This window comes from Pteropus alecto, unplaced genomic scaffold (genome assembly GCF_000325575.1).
Source record: "Pteropus alecto unplaced genomic scaffold, ASM32557v1 scaffold164, whole genome shotgun sequence".
Lineage (NCBI taxonomy): Eukaryota > Metazoa > Chordata > Mammalia > Chiroptera > Pteropodidae > Pteropus > Pteropus alecto.
In genome coordinates, this window is record NW_006439568.1 from 19,008,311 (window position 1) to 19,023,366 (window position 15,056).

Below are 15,056 nucleotides of genomic sequence, written 5' to 3' on the forward strand. Positions count from 1 at the left end.
TTATATACACCACCATAAAATGACTCATTTTAAAGATTCCAAATTATGCAGGATATATACCTAACAAAAGGGGAACTGTGCTAATCAATATTAAAAAAAAAATGAGAAAATTCCTAGAGTTGGTAAATTTAACAATATACTACTAAATAATCCACAGGTAAATGAAAACACCACATTAAATATTAACTAAGTATCCTTCTGAATAAATGAGAAACAAATTAATCCTAAACAAAGTAAAAGAGACAAATAATAATAAAGAAATTAATGGAATAGAAAACAAACATACAAGCTAGAACACAAACAAAATATAAAGTTTACTGTTTGAAAAGACTAGTAAAATTGATACATCATTAGCAAGTCTGGCCAAGAACAAACATATGAGAAGGAACAAATTACCAGTATTGGGGAAAACGACATCATTATACATCTAATAGACATTAAATAGATAATAAGATAGTATTATGAATAATTTTATGAAAATATTTTTTAAAGACTAAGAGAAATGTTCAAATTTCATAAACAATCCAACTTAACAAATGTGACACAAGAAGGTATAAAATTCTGGAGTTCTAAATCTAGTAGAGAAGTGGAAATTTTAATTTAAAACCTACATGCAAAAATAAATGCCAAACCTGATGAATTAAGTGGTGAACACTTTTAAACCTTTAAAGGAATAACACCAATAATGTGCATAGTCTTTCAAACAATAGAAAATTAGGGTATAATTCCAAACACTATTTATGAGGTCAGTATAATACTGAAACCAAAACTTGACAAAAATATTACAAGAAAAAAACAATAAAAGATATCAAATAGAAAATCATGGACATTTTAAAATTATTTTTATGAACTGAAGCCAACAGAACACTGAAACAAAAGCCAGTAAGGACGTTACCGAAAGGAGAAAATAAAAGACAATCTCATTCATGTAGATGCAAAATTCTATACATATAATTAGCAAACTGAATCCAAAGATAGATAAAATAATGCATCATGAGGTAGCTGAGTTTATTTTGAGAATGCAAGATTACTTTAACATTTATAGACTAAAATAGGCTACATTTTTGACTAAAATAGGCTACATTTTTCACTAAAATAGACAAAGAAATATTATATGGTTATATCCATATATACAGAAAAAGCTGATACAATTCAACATCCATCCATTCATGATTAAAAACTTTCATCAAACTAGGAATAAAATACACCTTCCTGAATCTCTTAGGGTAGCACATATCAAATATAATGGGGAAAAAGTTAAAGTTTTTCCCAAGGAATGAAGAACAAAACAGATGCTAACTGCTCCTCAACAATATCACTTCCACTCAGCATCTTATTATAGGACCTAGCCAAAGCATTAAATAAGAAAAAGCAAAGCAAAGTATAGCAGTTTAAAAGAAAAAGGAAAAACTGTCATTATTCACAGATGACATAATATTGTAAATCAAAATTTAAAATAGTGTGTGAAAAAAGTTATTAGGATTCATTTAACACAAATAAATAATGATTTTTATTTCTGTATACCAGAATAAATTTAAATCAAATTCCTAGTTATAGGTCTAATTTTTAAAAAGTATACATTGAAACCTATTAAAATATCATTTAGAGATACACCAGATTTATGGATTGAAATTTCCCCTACTCCAGGAAGAGACTTTAGCTCTCCCCAAATTGATAAATGTAATTTGAATCAAGATCCTAGAGGGTATTTGTGGAAAATCATCATTTGATACTCCATTTGTTTGTAAGTGCAAAAAATTAAGATATTATTCTTGAACAATCTTGATGATGAAGAACAAAGCTGGGTTAGTTACATTACCAGATATCACAATTTATTATAGAGCTAAAGTAATTAAGACAATTTGAGATTGACTAAGAGAAAACTTGTCTAATTAAAAGGAATAGAGTTAGAAAACTTAACCACATATACATAATGTTTTTAATAAATGTGATGGATCAATGGGTATCCATAGGATTAAGAATGAATTTTGATCCCTACCTCACACAATATACGAAAATCAATTCCAGATGAATTAATGATTTAATGAGATGAGCAAAGCACTATTCTAGAAGAAAACATAAGAACATATCAATATGATCTCCAAGAAGATAAATATTTTTTTTTACTGATAACACCAAAAAAGCAGTTAGCACTAAAGAAAAATTGAAAACTGAAATACATTAACATTAAAAAATTCTGTTGCTAAAAAGATCCCGTTAAAGAGTGGAAAGGCAAGCCCTACAGTAGAATACATGTGAAATACATTTATCCTATAAAGTGTTCAAATCTATAATTAAAAGAAGAAAACACTCATAAATCAATAAAAGACACAAAAAATAGAAAAAGAAAAATAGGCAATAAATTTAACTAAGCTCTTCATGAAAGAGAATATATAAATGGTTCCATCAACCTATGAAAAGATTATTAGAGAAATGCAAATTAAAGGCGCAATGAGATAATACTGCATATCCACATAGATGGGTGGGTGAAAAGCACTAAAAATACCAAATATAATATAAGGATGTAGCGAAACTCAAACACTCATTCACTGCTGCAGGAAGTATAAATTGGTACAGTTGTGGGAAACTGTTTAACAATATCTACTGCAATTGCATATATGCATAGCTTATTAACCATCTATTCTACCATTAGCTATACTCATAGCAAAAATGAAAACATGTGATTACAAAAAGGTATGTACAAGAATGTTCATAGAAGCACTCTTAAAAATAACCAACATCTAAAAGCAAAGAATCAATCAACTGTATGTTTTTTAAAATTAAACAATTCAATTCCCAAAGCTAGTAGTTTTTAGCTAGTTACATGTTAGTCTTCTGAGAAGGCTGCTAATAAACAACATTATGTCAAAATTTGTAAACAGTTTAGTTCAGACTTGAAATCCAAGATGAGCAACTCCCTTATATAGTTATTACTTCTGAACAAAGCATAAAAATTCACTTAGATAAATAGCTTTCATAACCTACCTAAAAATAGGAGAACTGTTGTATATTTACAGAAACTGTATAAAGAAATGACAATAAATTACAATTATACATAGCAATATTGATGAATCTCACAAAAATACTTGTAAGGAAAAAAAGCCAGATGTGAAAAAGTAATACATTGTATTAAAATTCATGTCTGTGTATAAATATTCCATTTATATAAAGTTAAATAATAAGCAAAATAATTCTATGGTACTTGAAGTCAGCATACTCGTTACCTTGGTAGGGGAAATAATTATTGGAAGAGAGCAAGAAGGAGTTGGTGGGATGCTGCTGATGTTCTATTTCTTGACATGGGTGCTACTTACATTGTATGGTTACTTTGCGAAAATTCACCCAGGTGTATATTTATGATATATATATATATGATATATAATACACATATATATACACATGATATATATATGTATATCATATATATATACACATTTCTGTATGAATGCTATATTTTAGTAAAAAGTTTACTTAAAAATGTTGAGTTCTGTTTCTGAGAATGATATAGTAGTTTATATCAGACTAACTCTCCTGCCAGTAATAATTATTAATTCTGGACAAAATATTTTAATAAAAAGCTATTTAAAGATACCAAAGAACGAACGAATGTAGGCAGAATTTTGTGATATGACCCTTGAAATAAGGAAAAAACATATTTTAACCAGTTTTTCCACTAACAGCCCTCCCAATTTGGTTCACTGTGGAGGAGTTACAGTTCAAGTAAAAACCCTCTGTCTTACAAGGCTGAGTAGCCAAAGACCAGAATTCAGAGTTGTCAGAACAAACAGATTGTAGGGGAAATCCTGGAAAAGTGGGAGCCGGATAAGAAGCAGACCCAAAAGTTACACACAAAAGCCCCTCAAATCCTTGCCTGAATTGAAAGCTGCAGAGGGAAAAACAAGAAATCCAGCAGAAAGCCACAGCTGAAATGCTAAAAGAGCTGCAAGATTTCAGCAATTTCCCGATGCACAGGATACAAAGTTCAGAGTTTAAGTCCCATTATATTATAGGATTTTGTCCAACATCTTGGACTTTGCCTGGAAAGTCCACACATTAGAAATAATAACCACAAACCATACTAAGGACTATGCCATAGTACTATGGAAGAACCAAATAGAACTGCCGCAACATATTTTGTACAGGCTTTAGGTGATCCTTCAGTAACCTGACTATCTACTAAAATAAAATAAAATTCTTCAAAATCCAGAGTCTCTAAAATGTATTAACACAATGTCTAATAGATAATAAAAATTAGTAGATATATAACACACACACAATGTGATCCATATTTATATATTTACAAATATATAAATAGATCCACAAAAGACTAAAATGCTGGAATTAGTAGACTTCAAAATAACTATATGTAAGGATACACTCAGATAATAAAAGGAGGTAAATTTCAGGAAGAACACAGAAACTTTAAAAAAAAACAAATATAAATCTTAAAATGAAAAATATAGTATTCTTAATCAGATAATTCATAGTATGGTTTTCACAGAAAATTGGACACTGTAGAAGAAAATATCAGTCAACTTAAGACAAGTGAATAAAAATAATCAAAACTGAGGAAGAAAGAATGAAAACAATTAAAACAAAAAGAGAGACTCAATAACCTATGGAACAATGTCAAGAGGTCTGTCTATGTACATATAACTGTCGTCTGAGAAAGTTGAAATCCTGAGAAAACTTAATTAAAAACCCGTCTCTTTTATCTTATCAACAGCATCATTTTGGTTTTGTCTCAATGATTTGTTTCCATTCATTTTCTTTAGAAGACCTGTGGTCATGGGCTGAATGAAAGTATAATAGGTATGATGTTTTCTATTTTAAAAAGTGAAAGGGGTGATAATATTACATTTTACTAAGTGAAGAATTAACATTTGGAAAAGTAGAGATGAATCTGGTTGATATGAGACAAAGAATGAAGAATAAAATTAAAGAATACTCTGATTGAACTTGTACAGTTCAAATTTGATGAGAATAATTAATATCAAGTAATAAACAAATTTATAAATAACTTCTGGCATGTTAAAAAGTAAGATTTTTGCCTTAATACACTATACAACTTTAACTGAAAACAGTAAAGAATATAAAACAATAAAAACTTAAACATCGAAATACACTTTCCAAAACAATGCCTTTATGTATCAGGAAGGTAATGAATAATGTGACTCACCAATTAATCAAAAATAAAATTATATGAATATGGCAGATAGTTCACCACCTAAAAAAGCAACCTCACTTCTCTTTGATGCATTTTAATTATCTGAACTCATAGCTCCAGTCTTCCTTATACATTTTCACAAACACTTAATCACTTTTTGAAATATGCACTGTTCCTCCCATTCTTTGGTAATGTCAAAATAATAACATCTGGGATGGAAGTATGCAACAGTAGCCTAAAGAAAATGTTGCAGGAAATGTTACTTCTTCATTAAAACTTTAATTTCTCATAACCTAATTTCTTTCTGACTTTTGAGCAATAAATATGTGACTATTTCTACAGATGTTTAAATTCGTACAATCTCCTTGTTTTGCCACATGCAGAAATAATAGTATAAGAAGTCATCTATTTCAAACATTTTACTAATTCCTTTATGTGGGAAATCATTCAAAGTTTATAATCATAGTTATTTGCATTCCCATCTCAAAAGATTTTTTAAGAAATTTTAAGCTAACTACAAGATACATGAAACAATTATTTTTAGAATGGTTATAGAGTATTTCCTCATATATTAATAAAATGATAAATTAATGTCCATGTACATGAAGTTCTGCTTTGAATCATTGGAATCTATAAATTTAAAATAGGAAATCATGAGTGAAAAGAAGAGAATTCCACTATTATAATTTATTCATTTTAAATATCAGTAAATATCCATGTACACTCAACAAACTCATTGCCTCAGAGTGATATTCGTAGCCTCGGAAATTAAATTACCAAAATACCTTATTATGTGGATATAGAGAATAAAAGAGGGATTATTATACATTTTAATAATAACTGTTCATGCATATATTCCATCAAATATGTTAATCACCATAATCTTTGCCAATACAAATGTACTTGTAAATAAACAAAATATTTATTATCTCTATGAAGAAAAATCCTAAAGGAGGTTCTTGTCATCAATGAATCTTTAAAATAATTAGTGCATTTATTTATTCATACCCTAATTGAACCTGCCATTGATGAGCCAATGGCAATGTCCTTAACTTTTTGACTATTTCTAAGCGTTATTTCCTAATCTTCATTTCTTTTATGCATGTGTATATGTTTTTACCCACCTTCAGGCCTACACATTGCTAATAAATTATGGTAGCATTTTAGGTGTCAAACACAAAATTCAGCTACATGTTCAATATTTGAGATTTAATTTTATTATGAGTTAGTTGGTAGTAACTAGACTGACGTGGTACAAAATGAAGCTATTATATTATTCATGAGTAAATTTAATATCATTAATTATTAGTAACGAGAATCACTCTGAGGACAAAAAATATTAAAAGATGCAAAACTGATTAAATTAATGACATGAAAATCTAAGATACATACAGCTAAACAGAAAATACTCTATTCTTACTGTTCCTCACATATACTATTCTTAATTACCTAGAGAGAAAAAAATAATAAAAATCATTGATCTAAAATTCAGATATTGAAAGTCGTCGAACCCAGTCCTTATTGCCGTAACAAGTAAAATAAATGGAGAAAAGGGCAATCCTGTAAGAAAGGCCAATGTTGGCTAGCATTAGTAGCCTATAAACTTAAACTATAAAATTAGTACATAATAGAGAATTGTATGAGTAGATTACAGTGGCCAAAAAGAGTACATATTCTAAAATTAATACACATAAAATTCATGGTAATGTAATTATTAAATTATTACAACAAATGATGTTGTAATAGCAATTGCAGATAAGAGTGGTTAGATGTTTATTCTGTGAGGAGACTGAAAAAAGTGAATACTCTCGAATTAGTGTTCAATTAACATCATTCAAGTATGAGAGACTATATCTAACAAAAATAAAATTCCAGTCATTAGTGAGGATGTTTTAAAAAGGAGGGAAGATAATCCTCTAGGATTTCCTAGTACCAATCCTTTGCTCTAATTTTCTATTCATCTAACAGCCTTCTGATATATAATTTAGTCCTGTATTCAGTGGAAAGGGTGTGATCCATATAAACAGTTATTTGTTAAGTTGCCAGGTATACCTCCCATGATTGATAAATGGCATGGAATTCATGCTTATAATTTACACTTCTGAAATTTGGTTAATGTCAATCAGATCTTCATTAATTGACAAAAATGTTACTAAACCTGGGACATGCTAACCCCATGAAGATAAAATTATCCCATGAATACTATCCAAAGCAGCAAGCACTTGCCTCATTTTTCAATAATAGATTCATCAGGAACGAAAATCTTCAGTTGGAAAAGCAACAAGCCCACAATTTTCAATTAGAAAAACTTTCTGAGTTTCCTTTAAGATTCTCTGGATTGATCTAATTCTACTCTATGGTTTGGACTATATATAAATCAGGTTAGAATGCAAACACTGATAATAATAACAATAATAACAACAATAATAACATCAGTTTATATTCCTGAGATTAACTCTTATTACCACCTTGTAACATAAGCATTATCATTTCAATTTTCTAAATGAGGAAACAGAAAGGTGACCGACCTTAAGTCATATAGTTCTTAAGTGAGAGAATCAAAATTTAAACTCAGATTTGAGCAATACTCATGGTGATGGTTTCAACCACTATGTTATACTAGCTATCTGACATATTCATAAAATATTAGGCAAAATGAAGGAAGAAATCATAAATTCAAGTACCTATAGCTATATGACCAAATCCTACTGTATTAGCTATCTCATTTCTATATTTAAGATTCTAAAGCTAAAATTAAAACCTAACTGTGTTTCATTTGGGATTATTCTGTAATGAGTGAATACATAAGTATCACCTCATGTTAGTGTATCAAGCACTAAAGTTTCAATAATGGCTATAAAAACACTAAGAGATACCTATTAATACCTATAATGGCATCTTCAAATTCTATGATATATATCATTCAAGATAATTCAATAAAGATATGATAAACTTCACTGAAAACTTACTTTGCAACCTCCGTGTTGGGCTTTCTCCATGAAGCTGTCGTCGTGGCATGTATGGAGAAGGATGTGGAAGTGGTAATGAAGAAACATCATGGGTCTGAAGTTTGTACCAATGTGGCTCATCATCTAATAATGCTGTTTCTAATTCAATTAAAATCTATAAAACCAAGAGACAAAGAACTGTTATATACTAATAATACAGAAATTCTCTTAAATAATTTTTCATGTTTTGACAGTAACAAAATAAAAGATAAGTATTTATAACTCTGGTTTTGTTTTGTTTTGTTTTGTTTTTTAGGTAAGGCAATCCTTGGATGACCTCACAGATTGCAAGGACCTTGTCAGCTTTACAATCCCTTATTTTTTTATTTTTTACGCCTACAACACCTGGTCTTCCTAGGTGGTCTCCCATCCAAGTACTAACCAGGCCTGACCCTGCTTAGCTTCTGAGATCAGATGGGATTGAGCTTGTTCAGGGTAGCATGGCCATAGACCTTATAATTCTTATTGATTTAAGTTTTAAATATCTAAGACATTTATTTTGTAGACCCTTGAGTACCTACCACTCAAGGGTATTAAATTTGCTATCAGAGAAATAATACTTATTTATCAAAAGTCTGTACTACTAATATATGTATATCATTTTATAATTTCAGAAAAAACATTTTTATTTTCATTCACTAACTTAACCTTTACAAAATTCTAAATGGGGAGAGTAAAACAAATTAAGAAATTAAGAAGTGCCTAATGTGTGTTAAAAAATCATGTCATATGTTATCTTAATTTTCATTTAAAAAACTATTAGTTTGTTCTAATCATTCAGCTTGTATAGATGAGGATATCAAGGCTAAAAAAAGATTAAAAGAACTTGTCTAAGCTCAGAGTTGGTACATCAAAGAATGGTAACATAAATCAAAGTCTTACTTAAAACTATGTATTCATGCTGCAAAAACCTAAAAATTAGAGAGAAAAAATGAATTTTTAAAATGAACCATATAATATAGATTTTATAATATGAATATTTAATCAATTTACAGAGGAAATCGGTCCATAGAAATAAATGACACTTTTTATTTTCTTTTAGTATCATGTACAAATATGGCAGTGTTTGTACTTAGGTACATGAGAACTGCTCTATAATGATAAATCACTATTTAGCTATGAGACATAAAGAAGCAAAACAGCTAAGTTCTTTCATTCTTCCTGTTTTACCTAGTCATTTTCAAAATTATAGGCATTGTATTCCAAATGTTTATATACATACACACATGCACGCACACACTTATTTAATCCTCATACTAATTCTGAGTAGCATGCCTCTAATACTCCCACTTTGTTGAAGAGGAAACTGAGGCACAAACAGATTTAATAAGGACACAAGGCTAAGAAACGGTAGGCTTTGCTCCTAATGACTGTATTACTGTTCTTCTTAACTACTTTGCCATTCTTCCATTCTTTAGCTACCCACATTGTTAAATATTTTTATAAATTGTTTTCCCATGAGGTTACCATTTAATTTACTCAGCAAAAACCAAACACATTGAAAAACTCTGAAAGCATAACTTAGTGTGTTAATAGCTAAAAAACTGCTTCTCATTTTACGCCTCTCCAATTCATTCTCCACATTATACTAAAAATGTTTTTTCTCAAATACAAATGCAATAAAGCCGTTTCCTTTAGAATCTAACACTGGTTCACGTTATCCACAGGATAAAAACCAAATTTTCTAATGTGACCTATTAATGGACATAATCTGGTGTCAGTTTAACTGTCAAGTCTCATTTTTTACCATTTGTCTTTCTGATTTCAATGCAGTTGTCTAAGACTTCCTCAACTCTAGTGTCTTGTTATTCCTTCTACAGGAATTTCACGCCTCTTGACTTTTGGCTAAATTCTATTTTCTCTGTGGAGCCTTCTCTGGACCGCTTCCCCTCCTCTAAACAGCAAGTTATGTACTCTTATTGCATTTCCCTGTAACACCATCTACATACTATATTATAATTGCCTTTTCACTCATCTGTATCCCCAGTGAATTATAAATTCCTTGAAGTAACATGACTTATTTACCTTTGAAACCTCAGTCTTTAGCATATTACAGGTATGTTACAGGGCTTAAAAAATAATCCATGATTAAATTATTACACTACTAGTGGTATAGCTGGTTCAGTAAACTAAAATGATATACATACTATAACACACAGCAATATATTTGTAGAATACAAACCAATCTTATCAGTACTGAGATTTCTACAATAGGAATAAACATGTAAAAATTGTCATAGAGTACTTAGAACCATTGTTTTTTATGACATCAATAAATTTTGCCTTAAAGCGGTAGCTAAATTCATTCTGTTAAGGAAATTATATTTACTTTTTTGGATATTCAAAATATAAATTTTTGAGGTGGGACTTCTGGTCAAGATAGTAGGGTAGATAAATGCTGGGCTTGTCTTCTCTCATGACCACATCAAAAATGACAACTAAACTACAGAAAAATCATCATTGAGAATCACCTGAATTCTAGCTGAACAGAAGTCTGACAACTAAGGACACACAGAAGAAGCCACCTCGAGACTGGTAGGTGGGGCAGAGACGTGGAACAGGCTGCAACCACACCTGTGTGGGGAGGTTAAACATCAGGAGAAATATCTTGGTCATGGAGGTTCCTCCACAGGTGTGAGGGGTCCTAGCTCCATACCAGGTTCCCCAGTCCAGAGTTGTAGTGCCAGGAAGAGAACTCCCCACAACTTCTGGCTGGGAAAACCAGTGGAGATCATGGCCGAGTGAGACAAATGGCTATTGGAGTCCCAGGCATTTCTCTCAAAGGGCCTATGCAGGACTTACACACTAACAGACTCACTCGCTCTAGGCTCCAACGCTGGGGCAGCAGCTTGCAAGGTGCCAGGGACATATGGGGAGGAAATAAATCGTCTGGCTTTAGAGCTAAAGTAGAGCAGGGGGCTTTCGCCCATACAGAAGTGCTGGCAGAATTCATCGTTTCTCTGTTGAGCCCTCTCACTTCCCAGATTGTAGACACAGGTGATGGACATGTCTAGGTCTCCAAAAATCCGGCTAACAAGATCACTCTGCCCTGGTGATTCCCTGAGACCCCCATTCCACCCAACTTGCAGGCCCACCCAAGCCTTGAAGTGCCTTTTCCATTCAAATGGCCTGTCTTGACTCATGCTATGGGCTTTCCTAAAATCTCTCAAAGGTTCACAAAACCTAGACAAGCAGCATCTGGCCTTGGCATGCCCCATACCTCTTTCTGAGCAGCCCCAAGCCCAGCACAAGCAGCAGCTAGCCTCACTTCACAACTTAGCCTCTCAAGGCACTGACAAACCCAGCACAGTTGATGGCCATCTGCAAATTGCTTGGTGGCTCATGTTAAGTGGCCCTGAGCAGGGTACAGGCTGCGACTGAACCAAGCCAGTATCGGGGCCCTTCCCAAAAGCCTTCAAGGCTGGCATACCCAGCGGCTACTTTCTGTCTAAGCTGGAAAATCACCCAGCAGCTTCCATGGACAACACATTCAAAGGGCAGACTAGGAAGGCACCACGATCCATCTAAAGCAAATCCTGCTGTGTAGGGTCAGCCTTTGCACAATAGCTCCTCCACTTTAATCATGGCCAGTCCTCACAAACAATCAGCCTGAGGGTCGATCCTGCCCACTGATGTGCAAATAGCAACCAAGACTCAACTACAACAGAAGGGCACATACAACCCATATAAGGGACACACCTGCAGTACATGGCTCAGGTGACCAGGGAGACTGTGCTTCTGGGCCCTACCTACTACATAGGGCCACTCTACTAAGACTGGGGGACCTTGCAGCTCTACCTAATACATAGAAACAGACACAGACAGACAGCCGAAATGGGGAGACAAAGAATCATGTTTTAAATGAAAGAACAGAACAAAGCTCCAGAAAAAGAACTGAACAAAATGGAAACAAGCAATCTACCAGATGCAGAGTTCCAAATACTGGTTATAAGGATGCTCATTGAACTTAGGGGAAGAGTTGATGAACTCAGTGAGAACTTTAATGAAAAGACAGAATTCAAGCAAACAAACAAACAAAAAAACATAAAATGGAGACAGAAAACATTTTAAAAAGTTAGAAATGAAGAATACAATAACTGAAATGAAGGAATCAACAAATTAGATGAAGCAGAGGATCAAATCAGCAATTAAGATGATAAGGTAGCAGAAAATACCCCATCAGAACAGCAACAAGAAAAAAGAATCCAAAAATGTAAGGCTAGTTTAAGGGGCCTCTGGGACAACATCAAGCATACTAACATTCGCATCATAGGGTTACAGGAGGAGAGGAGAATGAGCAAGAAATTGAAACCCTATTTGAAGAAATAATGATGGAAAACCTGGTGAAGGAAAGAGATACACAAAACCAAAAATCACAGAGTCCCAAACAAGATGAACCCAAAGAGGCCCGCACCAAGACCCATCATAATTAAAATGCCAAATGTCTCTTTAACAGAGACAATCTTAAAAGCAGCAAGAGAAAAGTAGTTAGTTACCTACAAGGAACTCCCATCAGACTGTCAGCTGATTTCTCAACAGAAACTTTGCAGGCCAGAGGGATTGGCATGAAGTATTCAAATGATGAAAAGCAAGGACCTATAACCAAGATTATTCTACCTAGCAAAGTTATCATTTAGAATTGTAGGACAGATAAAGAGCTTCCCAAACAAGATAAAGCTAAAAGAGATTATCACACCAAGTCATCATTATGAGAAAATTAGAGGGGCTTCTTTAAGAAAAAGATCAAGAATATGAATAATAAAATAACAATAACTACATATGTATCAACAAATTACTTAAAATGTAAAAGTATTAAGTGCTCCAATATAAAGACAGAGTGGCTAAATGGATAAGAAAACAAGACACTTACATATGCTGCCTATAAGAGACTCACTTCAGATCAAAAGTCAAACACAGACTGAAAGTAAAGGTATAGGAAAAGGTATTTCATGAAAATGGAAATGAAAAGAAAACTCTAGGGTAGCAACACTTATGCCAAACAAATAGACTTTACAACAAAGGCTATAACAAGAGACAAAGAAGGACTCAGTAATCCCACTTCTACAAATTGGTAATTACAAAACAAATTGGTAATTACAAAACAGTCATGGTGATGTAAAGTATAGCATAAGGAATAATACAGTCAATAATATTGTAATAACTATGTATGGTGTCAGATGGGTACTAGATTTATCTGGGTGATCACTTTGTAAGTTAGATAAATATCAAATCACTATGTTGTACACCTGAAACTAATATAATATGCAAACTGTAATTGACAAATTTTTTAATTATTAAAAATATAAATTTTTACTGACAGTCATATAAATAAATGTATTCAGGATGATCATGTAGAGTTAAACTTTAAAATAATTCCAGATACCTCTCCTAAGAATTCACTTTCTTCCTCTCGAACTCGCGCTTGATCCCAAAGAGTAATCTCCAACATTCGTTCCCGAAATTCTCTTCGGTGGACTGGAGAGTAAATGAATGTTTGGTTCCATTTGGGTTCCAATGTTTTCTTTACAGTTTTAGTTCTTCTCTTGTTTTTATCACTATGAATAAAAAAGTGTGTATGAACTTATATAAACCTCTAAGTTTTGCCATAAAAATTATTAGTGTAAAATTTCTCAGGAAACAAGTTTTGCCACAAATTTTTCATATGTTACACATATATAATCCTTAAAACTGCTATTAAAATCTATAACATGTATAATTATATCTCATTATAAGTATGGCTTAATAATAGCAATATTTCAATAAATCTGAGATTTTCCCATGATAATTAAAGTCAGTCTTTCTTAAACTCTAGATAAAACCAGACTATAGGATCTTATTTCTGAATTTTTAAATATACTGCCCTATTCAAAGCCTTCCAAATGCTAATAACTAGTATCCTTACATATACCATTCACTTAAACTACAAAACTCTTATTTTGCAACAAAACACCTAACAAATTTTGATGTTCAAAACCTCACATCCATATAGTTCAGCTAATGAGCAATTGTTATTACATTCTATCAAGTTACTTACATATAAGAAATACATACTTGCCTATTTGACATTTATTAGGTCTTTAAAAACATTGTAAAATTATTTCTAAGTGAGGTAGCCACTAAAATGTTAGATGGAAATGGAAGACAGTCATCCTGATAGATGGAAGTTCCACCTCAGAGGCCTCCATACTTTTGTTAATTACCTATATCTAACAAGTGAATGTTTTTAACTATGCATTCCATTATATACACATGTATTTATGAATAATATATGCATGTATTACTCTTCTGTTGTACTAATATATTATATACATTGATAAATATCCAAAAAAGAAACTAAAAATAATGAGATAAAAATAAAAAAAATTCAAATATTTCTTCTTGAACTATATTGGATTGTCTTACCCATTCCCTGGGTACATACATACTTTTTGTATGTACTTAAGTATGTATTTTAGCTCATTAGGATCAATGGCTGAATAGAAATAAATAAAGAAAATCATCTAGGATAGAAACGCATAGCTATCTAGAGAGCCTATTTAAAGCAAGTGGACAATGAACTCCAAGTGGAACCATTTTAACTGTTACAAATTGTCACAGCACAGCACAGTTTAAAGAATGTTGGTATAAGAAGCAGGGAGAACTAAGAGGACACAGTGTGTCTCTAAATTGGGGTGGAAGGAAAATAATTTGGAAACCCATGTAAGAGATTTTATCTCTATTCAAATTTGTGAAAAAGAAGTATTGTAAATAAAAACAATTAAATAATAGAAATAACAACAAGGACTATGACATGATTTTTTCCCTCAGTCCTTCTCTTCTAAAATTTTAACAAATGTTTATAAGGATCTACTTATATCCCATCCATTAAAGAATGAATTATG

At 32.0% G+C, this 15,056-nt stretch overlaps 1 protein-coding gene and 1 pseudogene across 16 annotated transcripts in view; both read right to left on the reverse strand.

Annotated features, from left to right (window-relative positions):
• RIMS2 (regulating synaptic membrane exocytosis 2) overlaps positions 1–15,056 on the reverse strand; it is a 549,058-nt gene that overhangs the window by 229,539 nt on the left and 304,463 nt on the right. For all 16 annotated transcript variants that reach the window (XM_015593047.2, XM_015593053.2, XM_025050124.1 and 13 more), the window contains 2 exons: positions 13,559–13,730; positions 8,137–8,290 (listed from right to left, as the gene is read on the reverse strand). In XM_015593047.2, the coding sequence (XP_015448533.1) occupies positions 8,137–8,290; positions 13,559–13,730 (326 nt within the window). The remainder of the gene's footprint in view (positions 1–8,136; positions 8,291–13,558; positions 13,731–15,056) is intronic.
• Positions 8,509–8,627, reverse strand: LOC112483766 (annotated as a pseudogene).